The sequence below is a fragment of the Saimiri boliviensis genome, chromosome 13, assembly GCF_048565385.1.
Source record: "Saimiri boliviensis isolate mSaiBol1 chromosome 13, mSaiBol1.pri, whole genome shotgun sequence".
NCBI lineage: Eukaryota > Metazoa > Chordata > Mammalia > Primates > Cebidae > Saimiri > Saimiri boliviensis.
This window is the reverse complement of record NC_133461.1, coordinates 88,535,334-88,563,079: the sequence shown is the minus strand read 5'-3', so window position 1 is coordinate 88,563,079 and position 27,746 is coordinate 88,535,334. Positions and strand designations below refer to the sequence as shown.

General features: G+C 36.8%; 1 protein-coding gene and 1 pseudogene across 5 annotated transcripts in view; one reads left to right on the top strand and one right to left on the bottom strand.

Annotated features, from left to right (window-relative positions):
- DLC1 (DLC1 Rho GTPase activating protein) overlaps positions 1–27,746 on the top strand; it is a 523,653-nt gene that overhangs the window by 290,605 nt on the left and 205,302 nt on the right. For 4 of the 5 annotated variants that reach the window (XM_074383938.1, XM_074383936.1, XM_074383937.1 and 1 more), the window contains one exon: positions 11,125–11,158. In XM_074383938.1, the coding sequence (XP_074240039.1) occupies positions 11,125–11,158 (34 nt within the window). Of the gene's footprint in view, positions 1–11,124; positions 11,159–22,359; positions 25,389–27,746 lie in introns of those variants that run through there. The other variant, XM_074383943.1, reaches the window with a different exon arrangement.
- On the bottom strand, positions 377–1,450 carry LOC101037081 (heterogeneous nuclear ribonucleoprotein A1-like; annotated as a pseudogene).

Sequence of the window (27,746 nt, the reverse complement as noted above, 5' to 3'; positions counted from 1 at the left end):
GAAGACAATGGCTTCTCCACCCAAACAGGTTGTATATAAATTCCAAATAGAAGCTGGCATCACCCTGAAGGAATTCTAACTTCACACTGTTGGGGAAATTTACCAAGATGGCTTCAGAGTAGACTAACTTTACACAGGACATTAAAAAAAAAAAAAGACATTTATTCAGCATCACGATCAGACTATTAGATTTAGCAATCAACAGCATGGATGAAAAAAAAAAAAAATCTACATTAAAACCCTTTGTTGGAATGCTTTACACTTTCCACAGAACAGAAACAAAATACCCTGTTATACAATTAGTCACAAATACAGTTCTCGAGTTTTTTGCCCATACACATGAGTATTTTTCTAAATCATGTCTTCTTTGTAGCAGCTAGGCCCTGCCACCACTGTGTTTGGCTGAGTTCACAAATCTGTTGTAACCTGTAGCTTCCCTGTCACTTCTCTGGCTCTCCTCTCCTGCTAAGCTTTGTTTCCTAATTAAAATCTTCTGCCACTGCCATAGCTACTGCTGCTACTGGAACCGCCATAGCCACCTTGGTTTCGTGGTTTGGCAAAGTATTGGCCGCCACCACCATAGGGGCCAGAGCTTCTGCCTCCAAAGTTTCCTCCCTTCATGGGTCCAAAATTTGAAGACTGATTGTTGTAACTGCCAAAATCATTGTAGCTTCCACCACCTCCAAAATTGCCTCCATCATTACCAAATCCATTATAGCCATCCCCACTGCCACCATATCCACCACCATGGCTGCCACCAAAGCCACCATGACCACTGAAGTTTCCTCCACGACCAAAGTTGTCATTCCCACCGAAACCACCTCCATGACCACCACCAAAGTTTCCAGAACCACTTCGACCTCTTTGGCTGGATGAAGCACTCACCATCTCTTGCTTTGACAGGGCTTTCCTAACTTCACAGTTGTGGCCATTCACAGTATGGTATCTCTGAATGACAGTCTTATCCATGGAGTCATGGTCATCAAAGGTTACAAAGGCAAAGCCCCTTTTCTTGCCACTGCCTCTGTCAGTCATGATTTCAATCACTTCAGTTTTTTCCATACTGTTCAAAATAATCTCTTAGGTGATGTTCTTCAGTGTCTTCTTTAATGCCACCAATGAATATTTTTTTCACAGTTAAGTGGGCACCTGGTCTTTGAGAATCTTCTCTTGAGACAGCTCTCTTTGGTTCCACAACTCTTCCATCCACTTTGTGTGGCCTTGCATTCATGGCTGCATCCACCTCCTCCGCAGTTGCATACGTGACGAACCTAAAGCCCCTGGAGCGCTTGGTGTTTGGATCTCTCATTACCACACAGTCTGTGAGCGTTCCCCATTGCTCAAAATGGCTCCTCAGGCTCTCATCGGTTGTTTCAAAGCTCAGCCCTCCAATGAAGAGCTTCCTCAGCTGTTCTGGCTCTTTAGGAGACTCTGACTTAGACATGATCGCAGGGAGAGGAGAGACTTTAACGATCTTCTTCGGCGGCGTCCACAGGCAGAAAGGACTTGCTTTTTAATCTTATATTAACAAACACAACAATAGGAATAGTTCACAATCATGGAGGCTTGAGATAATCCCTTCCCATGCAGCAATTTTGTTTAACCCTCACAAATGGTCCCAGAATGTGGATACTATATCTACCCTATCTCACTGAGCTCAGAGTTCCAGAAACCTGCCAAAAATCACCACACCAATTAGTGGCAGCAAAAAACGTCGTACTTGTTCATATTCACCTCTAATTTTTTGATTCGGTCTTCATCTTGGATTCACAATTAGATTACTTCTTTTAACAGCATGTCTTCAATTTCTCCTGTGCAATTACTGCACTTAGCAAAAGACTGTGTAGGTAGTGAGTACTTACCATGCATCTGTTAATGATTAAGTAGACCTGGGCACATGAGAATGAGGATCTCAGAGCACATTACTAAGGAATAAAGAAGAAAGAGAATCACTACAACATTTTAAAGAAAACAATGCTGTGAGTAAAAATCTTCAGCAGGGACATTGCCTTAGTAATGCCCAGGAAATCCTGTGGGAAGGAGCATTTCGTACCAGCAAAAATCTACAATTCAGACTAGAAAAAGGACAGCATGGCCAAAATGAATCATTATGAGGAGCGTAACTCTGAAAGAGAGATAAATTGCTGATTGATATCATCCAACAAAAAGAAGGATAAACAGCCATTTTGAATCAATTACTCTCTGAATAAGTTAATTATCTTGAGTATTATCTTCACTAGAAATAAGCCTAAATGTCTACCTAACTCCTTAATTGTGAACTTTCATAGATCAGATTTAAAAAACAAAAACTACCATGAATAGTCAGTATGTCTAAGTGGCTGCCATAGGCAAATCATCATACAGAACAATAAGAGAATACTTTGGAAGTATTTGCAAATTTAAGAAAATATATGTAATATAGAGAGAATATATTAATATACAGAACTTAAATTTATTTATTTATTTATTTTGAGATGGAGTCTTGCTCTGTCACCAGGCTGGAGTGCAGTGGTGCAATCTCGGCTCACTGCAACCTCTGCCTCCTGGGTTCAAGCAATTCTTCCGCCTCAGCCTCCTGAGTAGCTGGAACTACAGGCATGTGCCACCACGCCTGGCTAATATTTTGTATTTTTAGTAGAGACAGGATTTCACCGTGTTGGCCAGGATGGTCTCGATCTCTTAACCTCGTGATCCACCTGCCTCAGCCTCCCAAAGTGCTGGGATTACAGTCCTGAGCCACCGTGCCTGGCCCTTAAATATGTTTATTAATTTTAATAAACTTTTTTCTACTAACAATATTCAATTGAAATAAACTTTCATAGTAACAGAGAAAGACATGATCTTTAAATTCTGGAAAGAATTTATAAGATGAAAATATATCTAAAGGATGTGTCATCAATAAATCATCAATTGTAAATTGCTTAGAGATACAGAACATTATAATTTAAAAATTCAATAAAGACAGAGAAGAGTTAAGTTAATGTGGCCCAGTCATGGGGCTCTTTCTGTTTATCTAGCTTGCTAAAGAAATGATTTTTTTAAAATAACTTAGAATAATGATTAGCATTTATTTTAGACCATATCTTCAAATAAAAATGGCCTTAACCAGAGTTTTGTCAGCCAGAAATTCAATATTTAGCTATCTGAAGACAGCACAGAGTAACTTATTCTACAGGATTTGTTGAAGAGAGAGTCACTAACTTTAAATACAATAAATGTCAGTGTGTTGAGAAAGAAAAGAAAAAAATTCAAGGTCAGAATCCCAACTTTCATTCTAATTTAGTCAAGAGTCATCTCATCTCTGCTCAAAATAAACTACAGACATACCTGTGAGCAGCACCATACTATCCCTTAAAAATTAACTTTGCCTTTGTTCAAATGTTTGAACAACTATTTTGAGCTGAGACCCCAAATTTCTATATCATATGGTATAAATAAAGCTATAATTTCAGTCTACAAAACTGGAAGACAGTTGTTAAAGTCAGTGACTTTGCAGGGGGAAATAAATCTTAATATGGCTGACAAGTTTTATTAAATAAGATGTGTCCATTTTTGGAAATAAGAAGGATACACAGCATGAATTACATTTCTCAGAAAATTATGCATGCATTTATTAATATTTCACTTTGGTTATAGATATTTGTTCCTTGAAGGCAATCCTTACACCAGCACATCATCTCTTCTTTCTGAAACTGAATTTCCATTGTCTTCCATGATCTGGTTAAGAAACTAAGTTAAGCTGGAATCATGAACAGTAGAAGGGATGAAGCCATGATGACCTTTTGACTTCATCAGTCTTATGAATAATGGTATAGTAGACAAAGCTATAAAGCTGCATTCTAGTGTTATTCCCATCTGGCCACCAAAAGCCCTGTACTATTGGGCAAGTCACTTAACCTGTCTGGGTCTCAACATTCTCATAGGCAAAATGGCAGAAATAACTAAATCAAGTTTTTGCAATATATAGCATATACCGTACTAATGGCATATCGGCTGATACCGGGGTAAACATTCTGAATTTTTATAATTATGCATTCTAGTATATGAGTAATATAACCCACAATTCAAACCCATAAATGTATGCATTTTTATTATTTAGAACAAGTCAAGTTAAAAAAAGAAAATTTATTTAAATTTGATTTTTTAAATTATTAAGTAAATAATTTATAGATGATACATTTATATGGTAAAAATTGTGAAGGTGGTATTTGAAGAACTGAAGACTGGGAAACACAAATATATGGTCTCTAAATCCCCATCCATTAAGAAGAGATTATATTTTTAATGAAAGAATGATGACTGTCAAAGCTAGAAACTTACTTTGTAAACCAAAATAGATGATATCAGATTGCCAATCAGACACAGCTTTTCAATAAACTTCTTTGTTCAAATGAAAGCAGACTGAAATCATCGACTGGCTAACAATATTGCAGACTGGAGTGATTTCAAAAGAGTCTTTAAATGAAGAAGAGATGAAAACAAACGCATTTTCCCATGTACCTTCTTTTCTTTCATGCTGTCTTTCATGTCTTCCCAAAACAAATGTGAATCCCAAAACCCTTCCTGTTGCCCATGTGCCCACAATAGGCTCTTGTACCCTCATCTGAGACACAGGCTGTTCCATCACAGAAGGATATTTTCTTGCAATTTTTAAGGGCAGAATTACTTATTTTGGAATTTCCCTGCAATTATATCTTTTGTGGAACATATTTTTGTGGGGACAAAAGTGAATATTTTAAAGGGAAAGGAGTAAACTACTCTGTCACTGATTCTTCTATGAATTAAACCACTTTTTAAAAGGCAAATGGAAAAAATTCCTATAGAATGAAACAGAGCACTCCAAACACTTCTGTGCAAACATCTTGAATATTTGAAATCAGGTAAAAGAAAGCTCTGACTAAAGAAAGAGAAAGCACAAAATAGCTAGTGCTCTGTTTATGTACTGCAGTACAAAAAATAAATTCACTTCAGGGAACCTAGGATAACTTTCATATTATCATAGCTTCCCTATAATGTTTTCTTAATGATAGTATTCTATGTTCTTTATTCTAAAGAACTAAGAGGAAAATATTCCATAAAAGTAAGGGAAATGGCATATTAATAAAAATAACATATTAAAGAAAATTAATAGAAATATTTCATTTATAAACTAGAAAAACATATTCCTAAAATCATAGAAAATAGAAAAAAAAGTTTTTTTTAAATTTTTGGGAAGAAATTGGTTCAATTAGAATGTTTCAATTGACAAAATATTCAGATTGTCAATTGTCATGGATTCAGACCTGATATCTACTGCTTATAATGCTATTTATGTCAGCAGCTTCTGTGTGGTTGTTCGAAGTTCCTAAAAGGTGTCCGTCTGAAGTTCTCCTGTAAGTGCAGAAAGCCACCTCAGCAGCAGACCAAAAGGATCAACATATGTTTAGAACATTTCCATGTGGGATGTCAAAATCAGCATTTCCCCAACCATCTTTCACATACAAAAACACAAATAGACATGTACACAGTCTAAGCTCCCACACACAGCTTTAAAAGATCTCATTAGAAGAAAGCAAATTGTTTCCTTCTGTTTCACTGAAAAAGCTTTTTTTAAAGGGCTTTTTAAAAATTTCAATTGTATTAATAAAACACCTTAATAGGCCAACATCAGTGACAATCTTTACATGTGGAAAACTATTCAAGAGGCTCAGTACAGGGGGTCAGAGTGGTTGGAAGCCATAGAAAAGGTTGCTATCTTATCATTTAAATATACTAGAGAAGAACACCAGAAGACTATGTATGATTTTTTTCCCCTCTTATTTGGAAGTTATTTGTAGACTTTCCTTTGTTCCATTGAGAAATGAGAGAGAAAAATATATAAAGTTATAGCAAACCCATATGGCCAGCAGGAAAATCCTATTTAATTGCTTTATTGCAAGAAATATTAAATCACTTCCTGAGGATGCAGATCAAATGAAACATATGGCAGCTATTAGCAAAAGCCCCCAATGAATTCAAAAATATGCCTTTTATGAGACCTTTCTCATATGCATCGATCATACATGTTATTTAAGTTGTGTATACAAATAGGCATTTAGTGTTTTTATTCCATAAATGTTGAGGAACCCCTACTGTGTACCATATTATACAGTCAGCTTGTGTGAAATTTTATTTTTGAGCCCAGAAATAGATATGACATGATGGGACCTCAGGACACGGACCCAAATCTATCCAGGTCTCTTCTCAGAAATCAAGGACGAGAAGAATCTCCCAATCAGTGTCTCCTGCCCTAGGGTTTCAAGCCCAAGAAAACCATTCCATTTCTACTTGGATAGTCCTAATGATCTATATTCTTCTCACCCTTTTTAATGCCACACCAGTGATGTGTCTAATCATTCCCATTCAGCATCCATTCTTTGCCTTTTTTGTAACTTCTTTGATTAGCTTGTGAATTCCACAAAAAGAAGAAACCTTTGCTAAGAGTTTTTGTACCTAGGATAATGTGAAGCATGTAATTAAGAATTAGCAATCAGCTTTAATTAACTGTAAAGCAAATGTCAGCATTTTTCAGTTGTTTCTAATGCCTTTTATCTCTGGAAAATTTCAGAAACTTAATAATTTAAAATATTTATTTGTAAACAATTTGCTAGAGAGACAATTCTCTCTCAAATATAAAGATAAATCATTGGAGGAATAGCCATCTGTTATCACTATGTGGTTTTGCTCTTAAAAATAAGTTATAAATTTCTAGGAATACTACACTTTGACTATTCTTTCTCTATATTGTAACATGGCCTTTGAAGTTATTTAATGGAAGTGAGCATTGGTAGCTTAAAAATCACAAGAGTGTAGTGATATTCTAAAGTAATTGTCATTGGCTACATGAAATGTAGACACTGGCTATAAGAAAGCTAAATATGTATTTTTGCTTGATACCCCAACTATCATTTTTATCAAATATTTACTTACACATGCTTGGTTATATATTTTGAAATCAAATAAAATATAGAAAAGGCTTGTTTTTGTAACTGGCCAACTTGTGATTGGGAGCAAAGCATTCAACTTGACTTAAATGGATTTGCTGTGAAAAGAGAGGGTTTCCTTAGGCAATGTCTAAATGTCCCATACAGATATTCCTGTACAGATATTTTGTGTTCTAAGTAAATGTCTTCTCATAAGACCAATCCAAAGTTTTTTCCTCCTTCATTTCAAAATAAATCTGTTTAATGTGGCTCAGAGGCCAGCATGCTTATATCGTGCCTTGCTTCTATTAATGACAGTATGACCTCACAAAAGTTACTTTACTTTCCAGGACTTTACAGGAATGTTCTAAAGATGGAGTGAATTTATGCAAATAAAAGCTTAAAACTGGGCCATAAGATACTAAGCACCCAATACGCATTAGCTATTATTGTACTGAGGAACTTTCTTTAAGAACATCCTTTAATTACCTGTCACAAACTTTTCCAATCTTGTTGAGAAAAGAAGGGTTTCGGTTTTATTTTCTTTTTGCTTTTCATAAAAGGGAGAACTTATTTTAAAACTGCTTATCAGGGGCAAATTTGGGGGCTACACTTAACATTTAATGCATAGATTGGATTTAATTCCATTTTTAAATATGTTTTAAGAGATGCATAAAAAGCAAATAAACATAACCAAAACTGTAGGATCACTTGTAAAAGGAGGAAATTGCTTTCCCGTAGTACTGAATTGGAGAAATCTTTGAAGGAGAAGAAAAGTTATATGGCTTTTTTATAAATTGAAGAATGCCCAGGAAAATGCTGGCAGCTTGCTATTCCTCAGAAGCCCTGATCTCTGGGCCTGATCCCCTAGGCTGCCATTTAATCTGTAAGTCTGCATCTTTGGAAGGATGTGGAGTCAAGATTCACATCCAGAAAACAGTGCTTAACAATTACATGTAGATTGAGATTGAAAATGGCTATACTGCCCAAAGTAATTTACAAATTCAACGCTATTCCCATCAAGCTACCAATGACCTTCTTCACAGAACTAGAAAAAAACACTTTAAACTTCATATGGAACCAAAAGAGAGCCCGCTTAGCCAAGTCAATTCTAAGCAAAAAGAACAAAGCAGGAGGCATCACACTACCAGACTTCAAACTATACTACAAGGCTACAGTAATCAAAACAGCATGGTACTGGTACCAAAACAGAGCTATAGATCAATGGAACAGAACAGAGGCCTCAGAGGAAATACAACATATCTACAACCATCCAATCTTCGACAAACCTGACAAAAACAAGCAATGGAGAAAGGATTCCCTGTTTAATAAATGGTGTTGGGAAAACTGGCTAGCCATGTGCAGAAAGCAGAAACAGGACCCCTTCCTGACACCTTACACCAAAATTAACTCCAGATGGATTAAAGACTTAAACATCAGACCTAACATCATAAAAACCCTAGAAGAAAATCTAGGCAAAACCATTCAGGACATAGGTGTAGGCAAGGACTTCATGACCAAAACGCCAAAAACAATGGCAACAAAAGCCAAAATAGACAAATGGGACCTAATCAAACTCCACAGCTTCTGCACGGCAAAAGAAACAGTCAGTAGAGTGAATCGGCAACCAACAGAATGGAAAAAATTTTTGCAATCTACCCATCTGACAAGGGGCTGATATCCAGAATTTACAAAGAACTAAAACAGATCTACAAGAAAAAAAACAAGCCCATTCAAAAATGGGCGAAGGATATGAACAGACGCTTTACAAAAGAAGACATACAGGAGGCCAACAAACATAAGAAAAAATGCTCATCATCACTGGTCATCAGAGAAATGCAAATCAAAACCACATTGAGATACCATCTCACACCAGTTAGAACGGCAATCATTAAAAAATCTGGAAACAACAGATGCTGGAGAGGATGTGGAGAAATAGGAACACTTTTACACTGTTGGTAGGAATGTAAATTAATTCAATCATTGTGGAAGACAGTGTGGCGATTCCTCAAGGACCTAAAAATAGAAATCCCATTTGACCCAGCAATCCCATTACTGGGTATATATCCAAAGGATTATAAATCATTCTACTACAAGGACACGTGCACACGAATGTTCATTGCAGCACTGTTTACAATAGCAAAGACCTGGAACCAACCCAAATGCCCATCGATGATAGACTGGATAGGGAAAATGTGGTACATATACACCATGGAATATTGCGCAGCCATCAAAAACGATGAGTTTGCATCCTTTGTAGGGACATGAATGAACCTGGAAACCATCATTCTCAGCAAACTGACACAAGAGCAGAAAATCAAACACCACATGTTCTCACTCATAGGCAGGTGTTGAGCAATGAGAACACATGGACACAGGGAGGGGAGCACTACACACTGGGATCCTTTGGGGGGAAATTGGGGAGGGATGGGGAGGTTGGGAGGTGGGAGGAGATAGCATAGGGAGAAATGGCAGATACAGGTGAGGGGAAGGAAGGCAGCAAACCACACTGCCATGTGTGTACCTATGCAACAATCTTGCATGCTCTTCACATGTACCCCCAAACCTAAAATGCAATTTAAAAAAATGAAAATATATATATATATATATATATATATATATATATATATGCTTTCAGTATAGATTAATCTTGCCAAAACAACGCCCCCTCCCTTCACCTCTACTTTTTACTCATAGGGAAATCTTTACCTTAGTTAATAATTGCATCAATCACCAAATCCCCCAAATCCCAAAGATAAAAATCTCAGCAACGGTCAATATTTCACAAAAATATAGATGACTTGATATTTGCTATTTCTAGAAATGAAGATTGATGCTATTTTCTTGGGCTGATCTACAACAGAGGTGCACTTGGGTCTCTCTCTCTCTCTCTCTGTCTCTCTCTCTCACACACACACACACACACACACACACACTCAAAATTACCCATTTGAGTGTGCTTTTCTTACCTCAACTCTGAGGATGTTGTTCCTGAAGTAATGAAAAAATATCACCTTTGGATCTATCCTGTGGTCACTAGTTATGTGGTAGAAGGCATCAAATCCCTATGGGTCAGTTAATACATCCCCAACTATATTTTATATGTGAGTAACTGAGATGAATGCGAACCAGGGAGTCAACTTGCTTTATTTGTTTTGGGGTATCCACAAACAGTAGAACTAGACAGCTAAGCATTAAGTTCTTGGAAAGATATCATTCTGAACTCTATTTTTTAAAATAATGATAGTGATAAATGCTGGGGATTGAACTTCTAAATCTTTCACATCAGTCAACTAACCCACTGGACCCAGGTCCATTTTAATAAATATTAAGAGTGGCATTTCCCTGAAGATCTGGTATGCTTTACAGAGGCTGCTGCCTTTAGTTCTTTCAGCAATCCTATAAAGTAGATGTGATTATCTAGATGCAATTAATAAAAAAGGAACTGAGCCTTGAGAAGTAAGACAGCTCACTCTAGTGCACAGAGAAAATAAACAACAGGGAAGAGATTTGAAATGCCCAGAAACTAACCAATTTGCTTCTGTCTCCCAAAAATAGGATGAAAAAAAAATAACTTCAACAATTCTACCCTGATTCAAAGTGATTTTAGATTTATTTATTGCCAATGTTTTTTGTTTGTTTGAGATGGGGGTCTGACTGTTCCCCAGGCTGGGGTGTAGTGGAACGATCATAGCTCACTGCAGCTTTGACCTCCCTGGACTCAGGTGATTCTCATACCTCGGCCTTCTGAGTAGCTGGGACTACAGGTACACGACACCATGCCCAGCCAGTTTTCATATTTTTTGTAGAGATGTTGTTTTGACATTATGTCCTGGCTGGTCTCAGACTCCCAGGCTCAACAATTCACCTGCCTCTGCCTCCCAAAGTTCTGGGATTACAGGTACGAGCCACCATGGACCAGCCTATTCCCAGTGTTATTTAAAGATAATATGGATATACATTAGATTGAGTCTGCCTTCAGACAAGAAAATAAGTAGAAGATTATTTACAGTTATCAAAGACAGATCTAGTGATTTTAATGATAGTTCCCAAATGCTAATTTTTCTATTGGCAGGCTCTATTTAATTTTTGCTTCATTAATTATATTTTATCTTATTTCTAATGATGCATTTTGATGTTTCTTCCTAATAATACCACAATTTTTGTGTCTTTTTCTTTTCAGGCTATTCCAGGTATTTCAGAGAAGGAAAAGGCTGGTAAGTTGACATTTTGATTCTTGCCAATCTATTTTAGAATGAAATTTTATCTTAAATTAGGCATTTTATTAAATATATAAAATGTATACATCTCATGACTATCTGGGAAAATGTTTAAATTCTGTAAAGTAAATTTGTTTTGCTCAATATATGAGAAAAATATATGTGGTTTTCTGACATAATGACATTGTGTTAGAATAAGATATGTGCTTGTTGTGATCTTCCTCGTAACTGCAAGCAGTTTTTTTTCTTAAGTAAAAGAATTAGATGTTGATCAATGTTCTGGGGAATGGTCTTTGGAAATCAGTTGTTAATAATTACCAGTATTTATTTTTAATCTCAATGACTTATTTAGTAGTCACAAGAAAAGATGTAATTGATATTTAAAACTGATGCTGGCTGGGTGCGGTGGCTCACACCTGTAATCTCAGCACTTTGGGAAGCCCAGGCAGGCGGATCACAAGGTCAGGAGCTTGAGACCATCCTGGCCAACACAGTGAAACCCCGTTTCTACTAAAAATACAAAACATTAGCCAGGCATAGTGGCAGGTGCCTGTAATTCCAGCTACTCATGAAGCTGAGGCCGGAGAATTGCTTGAACCCAGGAGGCGGAGAGTTCAGTGAGCCGAGATCACACCATTGCACTCCAGCCTGGGTAACAGTGTAAGACTTCGTCTCAAAAACACAAAAAACAAAAACAAACAAAAAAACTGGATGCTATACTATCAAAAATATAGTGATGAAACAATGTGAATAATTGTACTGAAGAAAAATCTATAGTATTTTTCTATGTTCTATGCTCTAATTATATTTAACAGTATTATGAAAAAATGGACAATGAGACAGTATTATAGAAAATGAGAAATGAAACTATGAAAAATTAGACTTGGATTGGTAGATCCAAGTCTAATTGGTAGATCCAAGTCTAATTTTTCACAGTTACATTTATCAGTCCTTGTGCTTTAAAAAAAAAAAAAAAAACATACTGTCTTACGTGTTCTGTATAATAAAAACAAAAACAGATTAAAGGTGTATTATCTACCTTGAAGTACATCACTTAGTTTGTTGACATTTGTGATTTTTATTAAGTTTATAGTCTTATATTAGAGAAAATATTAAAATTTCAAGTGCCTTTACACTAACGCATTAGAGTTTGTCTGAGGGGGATGTTTGCTTTCTATGTTAGTCATCTTATTTTTGCTGCTAGATAGTTTTCACACAGAATTTTCCTAGTTTGTGTCCTTCAGTGAGCTAAACTTTTCTCTCATGTTTAGGCTATGTCTCATTTCTTCATTTTAATAATGTTGAAAAGTTTCCCTTCAGTATAAAGGGGGAATATTGAACTGGCATCATATGTCAGCTCAAGAGAAAAATTACTCAACAATGTACTAACATCATGCAGATTAATAGCAGGTTGGTGCAAAACTAATTGCAGTTCGGCCATTGAAAGTAATGGCCAAATTGAGTGGATTTAAAGTTTTAAATCTCCAGTATCTTAAATGGGTATTCCCATGATTCCCTGCAATTTACACAATGTATATAACAGAACAAAGTTATCTTCTATTCCAGAATGTCAGCAAGTTTTTTTCACACCCGAAGAAAAAAATTAGGATGTGAGTTGTTGGCTGGTTGGGAGGGGAAAGAAGGAAAGGAAATGACATCGCTGGAGGAGATAGGAAGGCAGAGAGTTATCTTTCTCCTCTTCCAGTTAAACGGCTTCAGTTTGACAGAGAGAAGCACTTCCTGCTGTCAAGCTTCTGAAATATTTTGAAAAGTTATTTATTTATTTATTTATTTATTTATTTATTTATTTATTTATTTAAGATGGCGTCTCATTCTGTCACCCATGCTGGAGTGCAGTGGTGCGATCTTGGCTCACTGCAACCTCCGCCTCCCAGGTTCAATCAATTCTCCTGCCTCAGCCTCCTGAGTAGCTGTGATTACAGGCATGTGCCACCATGCCCAGCCAACTTTCATATTTTTAGTAGATACAGAGTTTTGCCATGTTGGCCGGGCTGGTCTCGAACTCCTGATCTCAGGTGATCTGCCTGCCTCGGCCTCCCAAAGTGCTGGGATTATAGGCATGAGCCAGCTGCACCTGGCTTGAAAATATTTTTAAAACAAAGAATTAATTAAATATAGAACATAAATATAATGTAACCACTACTTTTTGTCATAATCCTGGAAATTTTCCTCCTTAAGCTCAATAATTTTTTAAAATGATATTAACTGGCCTTCCTTATTTAATCTTTTTGAGTCTTTTCTATATGGGTGAGGCACACATTAAGAGTTGAGAAATTAAATTTGCAGAGGTTTCATAAAATGACATATATGACCACCACAGGCCCCTGGCACCTGGATGCCCCAACTCAGATACTTAGCAACTCAGGATGGACTGATTTGAGCAAAACCTGTCTTCTCCTCTTTATGAAAATATTAGAATGATTAGAATTTACTCCAGAATGAATTTTTATTTAGAATTTTGGAGAATATGCTGACATATTTAGGATAAAATATAATTTGTTTGATCATTTAAGTATAAGAAAGAAAGAATTTTTTTCAAGGCAGTGAATTTGCCTGTCAAGAAAGATGCTCATGTTTTAATATTTTATGAATCATGGCAACAAATGTAACAATTCAAAAGAGAATGTGATTTATTTCAAAAGTTTTAGGTACCATAACAGTCTAAGCAATCTAATTCTTGTATTTGTAAACTGTATTATTTGAAATATTAGAAATATTATGAGTGTTCTATATACAAATGTAAATCTTGTTTATTTCATTTTTATGGATCTCTGTTGGTAAGCTTCCACTAGATAGAAGAACGGCCATCAAGTCAGAAGAGCCACTCAATCTTTTTGGGGTTAATTAAGCCTTAAATAGGATTAAGCTTCATACCCACCCCTAAGGCGTGTCATTCTTTTTTCTATCTTTCTAAATGAATGTAGCCTATTGTTCTTTATTAAGAAAGTCTATTTTTAATCTGTGTGACCTCTCATCCAAGCTAACTGGAACCAACTCTACCAGCTTTGTGAAGCTCTGAACGAAATCGTGTGGGGCACATTCCATTAATCATCCTTGAATTGCAGTTGTGTCATTGCTCTGTGTGTGCTGTTAGTAGCTATCTTCTATTCTGATCCAGGCTGCCATGATAATATAGCCCAGTGGGATCAGTTCTGCTGCTTGTCTCCTGCCCTATGATGACAAAAATCTTCAAAGGGAGGGAAGTTTGAAACAGCCTTTTATGGATTCAGTCATTCCACGAATACTGAACAGCAGCATGTTCTAGGCATCATATTAGGTTCTACTGAGAAAGCAGTTATGAATAAGGCATGGTCTCTGCCCCATAGGAACTCAAACTCTAGTTGTAGGATATCCCATCAAGCAGGCATCCCTCCTTTTCCTCTTTTCAGTTGAGAATTTCTTGTCCCTGCTTATTCATAAAGCTCCCCAGGCAAGGAATCAAATCAAAATATTGTCTTCAGGAAACTCTGGATGAGAATGTGCCTTCTTAGGATCTGAGACAGAATAATAATTATAATTAGAGCACAGAACATAGAAAAATACTAGAGTTTTTTTCTTTAATTTTTCTTTTTCTTTATTTTGTTTGTTGGTTGCTCAAACCATAGCTACCATAGAATCCCTTCTACCTCTCTACTTTCATCTTCTGCCTAGATCTGCAGCATACAACTGGCACCTGATGATAGCTAGAGGCAGAGAGGTAGAGTAAAAGATGGCTCATTCAGGAAAAAAAAAAAAAAAAACAAGGAGCATCTTTTTTTGAGATGGAGTTTTGCTCTCGTTGCCTAGGCTGGAGTGCAATGGCACCATCTCGACTCATTGCAACCTCTACCTCCTGAGTTCAAGCAATTCTGCCTCAGCTTCCCAAATAGCTGGGATTACACGTGCCTACCACCATGCCCAGCTAATGTTTTCTGTATTTTCAGTAGAGACAGGTTTCACTATGTTGGCCAGGCTGTTCTTGAACTCCTGGCCTCAAATGATCCACTCACCTCAGCCTCCCAAAGTGCTGTGATTACAGGTATGAGCTACCATGCCCGGCCACATCTTTTTTTTTTTTTTTTTTTTTTTTTTTCATCCTAAATGAAAATAGTTTCATTTAATCCCATGGGGAAGAAATATATCTACCCTTATGACTTAGAATGTGTTCTCTCTGCTGGGTGTGGTGGCTCATACATGTAATCCCAGAACTTTCAGAAGCCAAGGCAGGCAGATCACCTGAGGTCAGGAGTTCAAGACCAGCCTGACCAATATGATGAAACCCCATCTCTACTAAAAATACAAAAATTAGCTGGATAGTGGTGTCATGTGCCTGTAATCCCAGCTACTCAGGATGCTGAGGCAGGAGAATCACCTGAACCTAAGGGGCGGAGGTTGCAGCGAGCCAAGATCACACCATTGCACTCCAGCCTGGGTGACAAAAGCAAAATTATATCACAAAAAGGAAAAAAAAAAAGTGTTATCTCTTGGAAAAGTAGAACTGCATTTTAGTCACTAAAATGGCACTTTGAGCAAAAAAATAAATAAGAAATTTTTTTAAATGGCACTTTGAGCATATTTGAAAACTATTAATATAGAGTAACATGAAATCTCTCATTCTAAAATTAAAACAAAGAACCCCACGCAAATTTACAGGCTACACAGCAGCCCATGCAAAACAAACCATTATCGCTAGCCAAAAATGGTTTTTAAAAAAGTAGTTTCATCCTTTTTTTCTTTTTTTTAATTCAAGGGGTATAAGTACAGGTTTATTGAATGGGTATATTGCTTGATGCAGAGGTTTGGGGTCCAGCTAACGCTGTCACTCAAGTAGTGAGCATTAGTATATAATAGGTTGTTTTTATCCCCTGTCTTGAAGATCCTACTTGCTTCATTAGATCCAACAATAATATCACTTCCTTAGTGACTTATTTCCCAAGGAGAGCTAATCATAGAGCTTATTCTGTGCTCCTAAAATGCTTTATCTTTTCTGTTATAGTTTTATTATCTTGCTCAGCTGTGTGTCTTCTCTAGATCATGAACTTTTCTAGATTACAAATATTGTCTGTATGTGTTCTGCAATTAAAATAGCTGTTAAAATATAGTGGATTTTCTATAAAATACATATTCATCAATATAATTATAAAAATACTCTGGCTACAATCTTAGAGACTTAAGAGTTAATATTATTCTAAAACTTTTTATTTAAACTTCTCCATTACTCCTACTACTCCACACAACGACCAAATATGTCAGCCAGGTCATGAATAAATGGTACTGTTTGAGGATCTGTGCCACACAAATGTGTAAAGGGAGCCATTGAAAAAGATGACTTACAGCCTGACTTTGGTTGCATTCCTTGGTCATTTGTCTCAGAATGTTTATTCTCCTGCCTGGAAGTTATTTGGTTGACCATAAAATGTTAAAAATCAAGATAATGAATAATTATAGACTGAAATCCTTGTGAAAGATAGCTTTCAGAAGCATATGCCAGAGTCATGGTCTCTTCAAACTATGTGTTGTGGTTGTAAGGCAGAAAATAGAAATCAAACACTTCTTTGTGGTAAACGTGTAAGGGAAAAAATCAGAATTTTCATAATTTTATTCCAACCTCCTTGTAAACATACGAAACAACAAAGCCCAGATTTGATGCATTTTGGTATTAATTTTCTTGGTTGTTTTTGATCCCTGAGAAAGCAATACAGATGAACAACAACAATAAAAACCTAAAGCGGAAAGACACTTCTACCTTTTCCAGTCCGATCATCACTGCTTGGATTCAGAGAATGATTAATGTGATATATCCACTCTGAGCCATGCTCCAAGATCTACAAATCCAAAGAGATTTGCTGAAAAAATAAAAACAGGACTGCTCTATTTCAGACTTCTCTTTGGAAAGATTCTGCCCGATTTTGTGTCTTCATTTTAGTATGGATCTGACTGGTTTTATTGCTGTCTTTCCCACTAGGCTGTGAACATCTTAAAGACAGAATTTGTTTCATTCAGCTCAGTACTCCCAATGTCTGGTAATATTGTAAAACTCAGCAAATATTTTGCTCTATATGCATGATACGACCAAAGTCAAATGTAGTCTTATCTTTCTATTCTGAATGAAGCTCTTATAACGGCAAAGACCCCCAGCTGTTTTACAGGGTTTAGCAAGATGTGAAAATTGTCTTTATCTGGCCAGCCCAGGCCTTGACCAACATTCCAAATTCTTTATTCTCTTTCACTCTCAGAAAGTAAATTTCATTATTTTTACACTAATGGCTTATAAATACTTGCTTCAATTTTTTTTTTTTTTTTTTTTTAAGTGTTAAGGTCTCTGCTTGCCTGCTTCTTTATGAGGAAAGAATTTAGGGTATGCCCACACATAACTTCTCAGTGTTTCTAAAACCTAATGTAAACTGATCCATGAAAAGTTGGCTGTGGTTGACTGGGCTGTTGAAAGAAAACACATTAGCTTTCAGGTATCAAGGAATTCATAAAAAATATAAGTAATCTATTCTTAAATGCCCAGGATCTTGAACTTACAGGGTATTTTAAAACACAGAAAATTTTCCAAATATTTCTTCATTTTCTGTTGGTATTTTTGCTATTGCTAAGTAGGTGAGATAAATCTACTATGTTACCAAAACCAATAGAAACTATTTTCTTTTCCTCTCAATTATATTTTAAGCAACATAGGTATATGATAATTTCTCTTTTAACGTGTTCCAATTCAAATGTTTCCTCCCACATTTGGAGTGGTCTTCCCAGGTCTCCGCAGCTGAAGGTAGCACTTCATTGGGATATTTATTATGACATTTCATGTTTTCTATGATGTATTTCTGCTCATGAATTTTATGCTATATCAGACTATGAGCTCCTTGAAGGCAGAAACTTCCCGTTTCTTTTTTCTGGCACCCAGCATGCAATGTGGTATCTTGCACAGAGGAGGTGCTCAAGAAATAGTTTTGAATCAATCTGTTTATTTGGCAGATGAAACAACTCATGCAGACATTCAGAATCTTAAGTCTATCCATGTCCGGGACTTTTCACAATATTTGATGAACTTTTAATTTATTCCTCCAAAATGTATTATGTATATTTTGCTCCTCCCATTGTCTCTTGAAAAGAATGGCTATCAGCTCCATGAAGAGACTGCTATGAACTGCCAGTATGGGCCAATAAGACGGCTTTGCGGTTCAGTGATTGAATTGCCATTGACTTTTATCAGTAGAAAAATTTCTCATTTTCAATCTTCTCTAAAGAAAGACAATTTATGAAAAGGCCCTTTGAATCAGTTTTATCAAGAAAGCAACTAAAGATGTTCCATTTAGTTCAAAATCTAGCTGAGCACGATGGCTTTCATCTGTAATTCCAGCACTTTGGGAGGCCAAGGCAGGCAAATCACTTGAGGTCAGGAGTTTGAGACCAGCCTGGCCAACATGGTGAAACCCCATCTCTACTAAAAATACCTGGGCATGATGGCACACAACTGTGATCCCAGCTACTAGGGAGGCTGAGGCACAAGAATTGCTTGAACATGGGAGGTGGCAGAGGTTGCAGTGAGCCGAAATTGCCCCACTGCACTCCAGCCTAGGCAACAGAGTGAGACTCTGTCTCAAAAAAAAAAAAAAAAAAAAAAAAAAAAAAAAGTCTTATCTGATCATCTCTTATATGTCATTAAATTTTTACCTGCATAGAGTTTCCAGTGCACAGTTTGCAGTTTAGTTACCTTTATTAATAATAGGAATATATACACAAATATGTACTCACAAGAAAATTGTTGATCCTAGTTTCTTTGGAGAGGTACATTTACTTTGGAAAGTTATATTTAACAAGGTATTACTTTGACCTCCCTGAGGTATAAAATGACTTGCAATTCTGCTGGCATCACTATACTTCTAGTATTGAACCTCCATTGGCTTAAAGCACTTCTGTAGGCAAGTTTAACATCTTTTTTTTTTTTAGACAGTTTCACTCTGCCACCCAGGCTGGAGTGCAGTGGTGCAATCTCAGTTCACTGCAACCTCTGCCTCCCAGGTTTGAGCAATTCTCCTGCCTCTGCCTCCCAAGCAGCTGGAATTACAGGCATATGCCACCACGCCCAGCTAATTTTTGTACTTTTACTAGAGACGGGGTTTCACCTTGTTGGCCAGGCTAGTCACAAAATCTTGAATGCAGGTGATCCATGTGCCTCATTCTCTCAAAGTGCTGGGATTACAGGCATGAGCCACCATTCCTGGTCTCAACATCTCTTTCAATGGATACCATAGACATTTCTATTATAAAATGAAGACATAAATTTTAGATGTGTTTTATCAAAGTAGGAAACCTTAAAGAGTTATTAACAACATAATGAATTCACCAATGCCCAAAAAACGCCTAGTGCCCATCTTGTAGTCTGCAGGCTGTGCAGAAAACCAATCTCTCTAATTCAGGAGAAACGTGGAACATGGATTTAAGAAACCATTTTGTCTTGACTGTTGTAATGAGTTCTTAAAGTTCTGCTTAACCAAAATGATCCCTAAAGAGTCCTGATGCACACGCAGTAGGGTATTACAGTTGTTTTTAAAATTTCCCAACGACATTTCTGTCCCATTCCTGTGACTCACACCTGCTAATGCTATAAACTTATTAATATAAATGTTAAATCAATTCTTTTCTATGGATTTAAAGAAATAGATAAATGGGAAAAATAACAGTACAGTCAATCACTTGTTAAAATTTTCCCTTTCTCTTCAAATCTATGATCTTCTTAGATATATTTATCTAAATATCTTCCCAACTGAAATGTGATTTCCTAAAAGGCAGATGTCTTCCCTTCACCCCTGTAATGCCAGCTTCTTAACAGATGTTTCAGTTGGAGTTTGTGTAATGAATGGCTGAATTGGTAATAATAACAACCAGAATTTACTCTGTGCCTGCACTTTTCCAAGCACTTTATAGATGTGAACTCAGTTAATCCCCTAGTGACCCCATGCCGTAGGTGTTATTGTTATCTACATCATACAGGTGAGGAACCTGAGACTCAGAGAGGCTTCCTAAGATACCCAAAGTCACACGATAACCAAATCAAGATTCAAAGCCAGCAATGCAGACAACAGTGCATGCTCTTAGCCGCTTTGCTATATGTAGTGTTTAAATGCCAAGACTTTTCAGGCTGAATAAATTATTTCCATAATCTGGCCTTACCCTTCCGTTCCACCCTTATTTTCCAAACTTTTATAGCAGATACCTTCTGCTGTAGCCATGGTAACAACCTCACTTTTCTCCTCAAGTTGCTTCTACATAACTTGACCTTTGCTCCTCCTGTTTCCCTTCCAGAAATTATCTACCCCATCCCCCAGTGATTCGTTTGTGTCCTGGCTTCCCCGTGAAGTCTTCTATGATAACCCCTGCTCACATTAATTTCATACTTTCTGATATGATACGACTAAAGCACATAGAGTCTGAACTGGTTGTTGCCGTACTTGATCACTGATGGACTGTCATTGTCCTTTGAGGGTTCCATTTATCTCAGCAATGCTTCCCAACAGCATTTAATCTTTTAAAACATCATGTAGCACACACAGTATGGTGCACCTAAAAGATGCTTATTTTGTTAATAATTAGGCTTCCTTTTTAGAGCAATTTTAAGTTCATAGCAAAACTAACCAGAAAGTATAGTTCAAATTGTATAATTTTCTGGTAAAGGGAAACCATGGAAAGAGTAAAAAGATCAGTGGTGGCCAGTGGTTTGTGGAAACAGAGGGATGAATGGACAGAGCACAGGGGGGGTTTTCCATGTAAACTATTCTGTATGGCATATGATATTAACAGTACAGTATTTGTTTTACTCCACAATACCTTGCTAGAACTTGGTATATCCTGACTGTTCAATAAAATTGTAATTTTTCACATTATCCTTTTAGGCTACAGAACTATATTATTTTGTAATTACGTGGGAACCCACGAAACATCTTCAGACCCATCTCTTTCAGCCTCACTCATAAATCAGTGCCATAGTAGCTTACATTTTTAAGATTTGTGAATTTTCTTTTTCCCCTTGACTAAATTATCTCCCTTTTAAAATCACTTTATTTAATCTGAACATGTCATTGGCTATTTATTTTTAATTAATTTATTGTTTTAGAGACAGGTTCACTTTCTGTTTCCTAAGCTGGAATGCAGTGAGTGGTGCAGTCATGTCTCACTGCAGCCTAGAACTCCCGGGCTTAAGCGACCTTCCTGCCTCAGCCTCCCCCGAAGCTGGGACTACAGGCATGCACCAACATGACTGACCAATTTTTTAAAATGTTTTTTAATAGAGAGACAGGATCTCACCATGTTTTCTAGGCTGGTCTCAAACTCCTGGCTCTAAGAGATCCTCCCAACTGAGCCTCCCAAAGTGCTGGGATTACAGGTGTAAGATACCATGACTGCCTGCAATTTGGTTTTTAATTTGCATTGTAATTTGTTTGGGTCATGTGCTACTGCCCTTAACAATTTGATCTTTTCAATAGACTATATTAGTATCCCCTCATTCCATTTAATCACTGTTAGTAAGATATTAAATGGTGATAGCTAACATTGTACCACCAAAAGAGGAAAGAATATAAATTTTAAAAAGGTAAATTTATTTATGTATATATAAACATGTTTATATATGTATATATTTATTTATATAAATATATACGTAAACATGTTTATTTTAAAAGGAATACAAAAACAGAAAAAAAAAGAGTGACACAATTGATACATTTTTTTAAATAAAGAATCTTCAAGAGAAGAAAAAATGTCAGAATTCTATTAGACTTAACCTGAATTCTATCACTTAGCACCTTTTGTCAGAATTCTATTAGACTTAACCTGAATTCTATCACTTAGCACCTTTCTATTTAAAAAAATACACTTGTATGTAGGATGTGGGGGGCACATCCATGATTTTTTTTTAAATCATTATTTCTAAGGCCTCTGATAGCCACCTCCCAGCTGCAATAATGAACGCAATAACGTCCATCTACACAAAACAAAGACCAGCCAGGTTACCCAAAGGGGGACATTAAGGCTTTCTTATTTTATGGCTTTAGTAAAATGGAGAGTTGGCTTATTATATCCAGAAAACATTCATTATTTTATAATATTTTCAAGCACCAAAATTTAGGACCTTATAAAAAAGCGACCTGGGTCTAACTTGTGACCTTGACTCTGAGATGGTACTCATCATTCCACAGCTAATCAGGAGCCATTCTCCCAGATGGTCCATGACAATAGAACATAAACAGAGCAATGACCCCTCATCCCCAACTGCAGGGAGCAGCTTGGCCTTTCTACGATGTGGAGAAGAGGACTGTGGGGTGGAGACACATTCAAAGTGTCCTTCCAAAAGGAGGTATTCCAACAGTCATACAAGTTTCTTCAGGCATTCCAACAGCATTCCCATTTATAATGGAAGCCAGCTTAAAAAAAAAAGAAAAAGAAAAAGAAAGAAAACAACTGCAGATCATAGATATCAAGACTTCTCCTAAAGAAAACAAAATGTAAAATTTTAGTTAAGTAGGTTTAGATTACAGACAGAAGATAGAAAAAAAAAAAAAAAAAAAAAAAGCAAGCACTGCATTTTTATTTGTCTGTTTCCTGGTAGAACCTGAGTGGAGCAAACTAACTGCACTAATGTGTAGAAAGAATTACACATCTGGAAAACTTTACTCCGTCTTTTCAGCCTCTTGCTCTGTCTCTAGTATTTCCCGTGACTTCAGCTTACCTTGCTTTTGTTTTCGTTAGTGAAATTATTTAACCCTTAGGGCTTTTAGGCTTCGTCTGTTTTTTTTTCAGGCTGATTTGGTTTTTAAGTGGAAGAGAATACTGCATAAGATTTTTCTGATTTTCTAGAATTTACCTAGAATATACCTTATTTATATTTATTACTGTCCATGTCACTATATTATTTACTTACTAAACTATATAGTGACATGGATGGTAATGAGTATAAATATCTGATAAATTCTATGGAATTATATTTTAGAAATACCTTAAGTAGACAGTGCTTTGATTTTCATTTTAGTAGCTCTAATATTGGTCTTTCTCTTTCCATTCAAGGGTTTTATTTTGTTTGTCTCAAATAATATAAGTTAATATCATGGAGCAATAGAGATAAATGTACATATTAGTATCATAGTACTGAAATCATATATAATTAAGAAAAAATGTTTACTATCCAAACATGATCTCACTGAATTCTCTACTATAAGCCTTAGGTAAATTGGATGGCATTGATAATTGAGTTTTCTTTTTCTTTGTCTTTACCCTTTCTCTTGGGAATCTCACCCAACTAAAGATATGTCTGCACATGGCTGGGTGCAGTGGCTCATGCCTGTAATCCTGGCACTTTGGGAAGCTGAAGCATACAGATCACTGGAGGGCAGGAGTTTGAGACCAGCCTGGCCCACAAGGCGAAACTTCATCTCTACTAAAAATACAAAAAATTAGCTGGGCATGATGGCACATACTTGTAATCACAGCTACTTGGGAGGCTGAGGCAGGAGAATACTTGAACACAGGAGGCAGAGGTTACAGTGAGCTAAGATCATGCCACTGCACTCCAGCCTGGACAATAAGAGTGAAATTCCATCTCAAAAAAAAGAAAGACATGTCTGCACAATCTCTAGCTCTGGCCACTCTCCCAAGCTACACATCTCATTCCAGTGGCCCCCTAGTGCCCTCACAGGAATGCTCAGGTTCTCCATAACCTGTACTTCCCACCTCCGTGTTTTTGCTAATACTGTTACCGTCTCCTAAAATTTCCCTTTATATCATCTCCAGATTTCCATATGTACTTTGTCTTTGAAGATTTCCAGGATATCCACTATTCAGCAATTGGCACTTTTCCCCCAAACACTCCAGTACTGTATCTGAACTTCTTATAAGGCTGTTATCTCTTTATGCCGTTTATTATTATTAAGACTTTTTTACCTGTTATATAATAAAAACCATGTCTGACTTATCTTTGCATTTATTGCACATAAAGAACGCTCGATAATTTTTTTCAAAAATTAAAAAATTGGAAGAAAGGAAAATTATGTTTTTAATTAGGAAAAAAGGCATATCCTTTAATGCACTGTTTGCTAAAGTGTGCCCTATAATTTTCTAGAATACTTGTTTAAAAAATTCAGATTCCTGGATGCCTCCAGGCCTGCTAAACCAAAATCTCTTAGGCTCAATAATCATAAATGTTAACATACTCTCCAGGGGCTTCTTATGAACACTAAAGTTTGAAAACCACTGGTTAATGTCAGTGGAAATTTCCCATCTATTATTCTTCTTCCACGTGTATTTCATTTCAATTGGTACTTCAAAGTTTGTACTGCAAAACAACATCTTAAGGCTTAAGACAGATTACCATGGCACTGAATGACTACCATTCACATTCACATTTTACTATAAATATAGCCAAAATATTTCTGAATATGTATTATTGCCATACAATGCACTAGGTTCATAAAACTATTGAAGACACTACCTGTACAGAACTCATAGTCAAGGTGAAAGAAGAAATGACACAAACATATGAAGTGCATTGAACAAGCAAAATAATTAAAGATACCCAGAGTGTCAACTGGTTGCACATATTTACCATTACCAACCTAACCTACTTATTATCCAGTCTCCCAAGGACAGCAGCCTTTTAAGATAATGAAAATAATTCTGTATGCAGATAGGGCAGGAGAGAAAAAGAGGACAGGGCTGTGCAATGAGAAGCTGGGTGTCACACCCCTCATATTTAATAAGTGCATGTTTATTGGAACAAGGTTCTCATTTTATTTACACATTTCTCTACAGTTGTGCACTCCCTCCTCCTCTCCAGGGCTAAATTTTATTCACATATTGGAATAGCCTAGCAGATGTTACCAAGCAACCACATAAAAGGAATTTTTTTCTGGTCACAGTGGCCCATGCCTGTAATCCCAATAATTTGGAAAGCCCAGGCAGGAGGATTGCTTGAGGCCAGAAGTTCAAAATGAGTCTGGACAACATAGTGAGACCCCATCTCTAAAAAAAAATTTGAACAATTAGCTGGGCATGGTGACAGGTGTCTATAATCCCAACTGCTCAGGAGTCTGAGGTAGGAGAATCACTTGAGGCCATGAGTTTCATACCTGACTGGGCAAAATAGAAAGACTCCATCTCTCTCTCTCTCTCTCTCTCTCTCTCTCTCTCTCTCTCTCTCTCTCTCTCTCTCTCTCTCTCTCTCTCTCTCTCTATATATATATATATATATATATATATATATATATATGCCAGGTGCAAAGACACACACTCGTAGTCCTAGCTACTCTGGAGGCTGAGGCAGGAGGATAGCTTGAACTCAGCAGTTGGAGCTATGATCGCACCACTGCACCCCAGCCTCGGTGACGAACTAAACATTGTCTCTAAAATAATAATAATAATAATAATAATAATAATAATAGGAATTCTAAACTCGATGAGATGGAAGGTATTTGGGTGTGAAGGAATTATAGAGCACTGTGGAGTGGTAACCCTGGGAAGCCAGTTGGCATAAGCACTAAATGCCTCAGGAAAAAAGAACAGGTCACGGGAGTGAAACTGGTTGGAGAATGAAGGTGGAGAATGGTTTCACACACACAGCACCTAATTTGCAATTTTGTAATTCCTAACATTGGCCCAAGTAACACTGTAAATATCATTGCCATATAAAAACTGATATAAATGACCATGTAAATTGCCATTTAAATACTGATATAAACTTTAGTGAGTCCACAACCTTTAGCTTCCCCTAAGTGGAGCTTATGGTCTCAGGATCTCCTTATTCTAGACCTTGATGGCACATCCTTTGAAGATGCTCATTGCCTGCTGAGCAAGATAAGCAGAAACAGCTAAGTGGTAAGATACTCAAGAGTCTCTGGACGTTTAGCTGAGGGGGGATAAAAGCACTGAAATACTGAAAAGGAAGATCTGAAGCATTTCTAGGCAAGGAAAATGGTGTTGGCAAAATTAGAAGACTGGGAAATGCAGGAGGCACTGTGATGCAAATGTGTAGCCCAGCCAGCTGGAGCCTAGAGTTTGTGTTTGGAAGGAGAGAAGACTGGAAAAATGGATGGGTCCAGACTCCAACAGGCCCCAAAGAGTGACTATAATTTTTACTAAGAATATTAATTCTTATTAATCCGTTGTATTTTTCAATATTCTTGTGTCATTGGCGATCTAGTCTTGGTGCCAGATGTGAACCACTCATTGTGTGTGAAATTCCAAAAATACCTCTGTTTCCTTTGGAGGTTTGTTTTTCAATTTCCAAATGAAATATTAACAATGCTTACTACTGCTGCTTTTCCACATAAATAACAAAAATGAGAGATGTACAAATAACCAACAAGGATATAATTCAGAGGCTGATTTCAAAACTTCACAAAACAGTGACCTTTTCTCTCCCTCTAGAGCTACTCTTATACTTTAAACTTGTACTTCAGAGTAGGATTTTCCAAACTATTTTTGGTGATTGATTTATTTAACCCATACCATTTAAAAATATAATGAAAATAAAGTATTAGAAAAATAAAGTTGGAAAAGAAAACATAAAATAGAAGCCAAAGTTTTTATCATTAGATTCAACAGACATAAAATTAAGAAGGTTCTGAATCTTTCCTTTCCATTTCTGTGCTCATCTCTGACCATCTCTCTAGACCAGGCATCCCCAAACTTTTTACACAGGGGGCCAGTTCACTGTCCCTCAGACTGTTGGAGGGCCACCACATACTGTGCTCCTCTCACTGACCACCAATGAAAGAGGTGCCGCTTCCTGAAGTGCGGTGGGGGGTCCGGATAAATGGCCTCAGGGGGCCACATGTGGCCTGTGGGCCGTAGTTTGGGGACGCCTGCTCTAGACCCTGACCAGCCATACATTGAATTGGTCACAGGTTGATTAGTTTCAGAGGCCAGAAAGCCCAAGCCAGTAAGAAATGGGAGGGAAAGTTAGAGTCAGAGCTTCTCGTGTCTTTAGTTCAAGAGATTAGGAAATCAGTGAAGGCATCAAGTTTCTTTGATTCCTGCCATGTTTCTTAAATGAATTAACAGAAGTCTCTCCCATCCCCACAGAAAAAAGGAATCTGTACAAAAGAAGCATTTGCTAAAAGTCTCCACAGTCTTTTACCATCTTCATTTGTTCTTCAGTCTCTAGTGTGCTCAGCCTTCACCTCAGATCCCCTCTCTCCTGTGAAGTTTGCAGACTGTCATCTCCTGTACAGTTTCAACTCATGCAAAAAGATCATGAGGTTCTATCACCCACAATTCTAGCTTTCCTTTTATCAAGGGCTTTCTTTTTTCCCTTCTTCTCACTTGTCTTTTAGCATTTTGTATGCCAATTGGAAGAGTAAGAGTTTCATTTTTTTCATATTTTTTTTCTGTTTTTTCCTATTTCAAAATAGTGAAAAGGTTTTTGGCTATCAGAAAAACTGAAAATTCACATTATTTTGCTGCTAATCTTAGCAAAATGCCTGTTCGCTTTAATAAGTAATTATTTCAGGTTACATTGTGTACCTTGAAAAGGAATATATATCCATACAAACAACATATTCTTATATAACAATGTAATATAATAGAAACATCA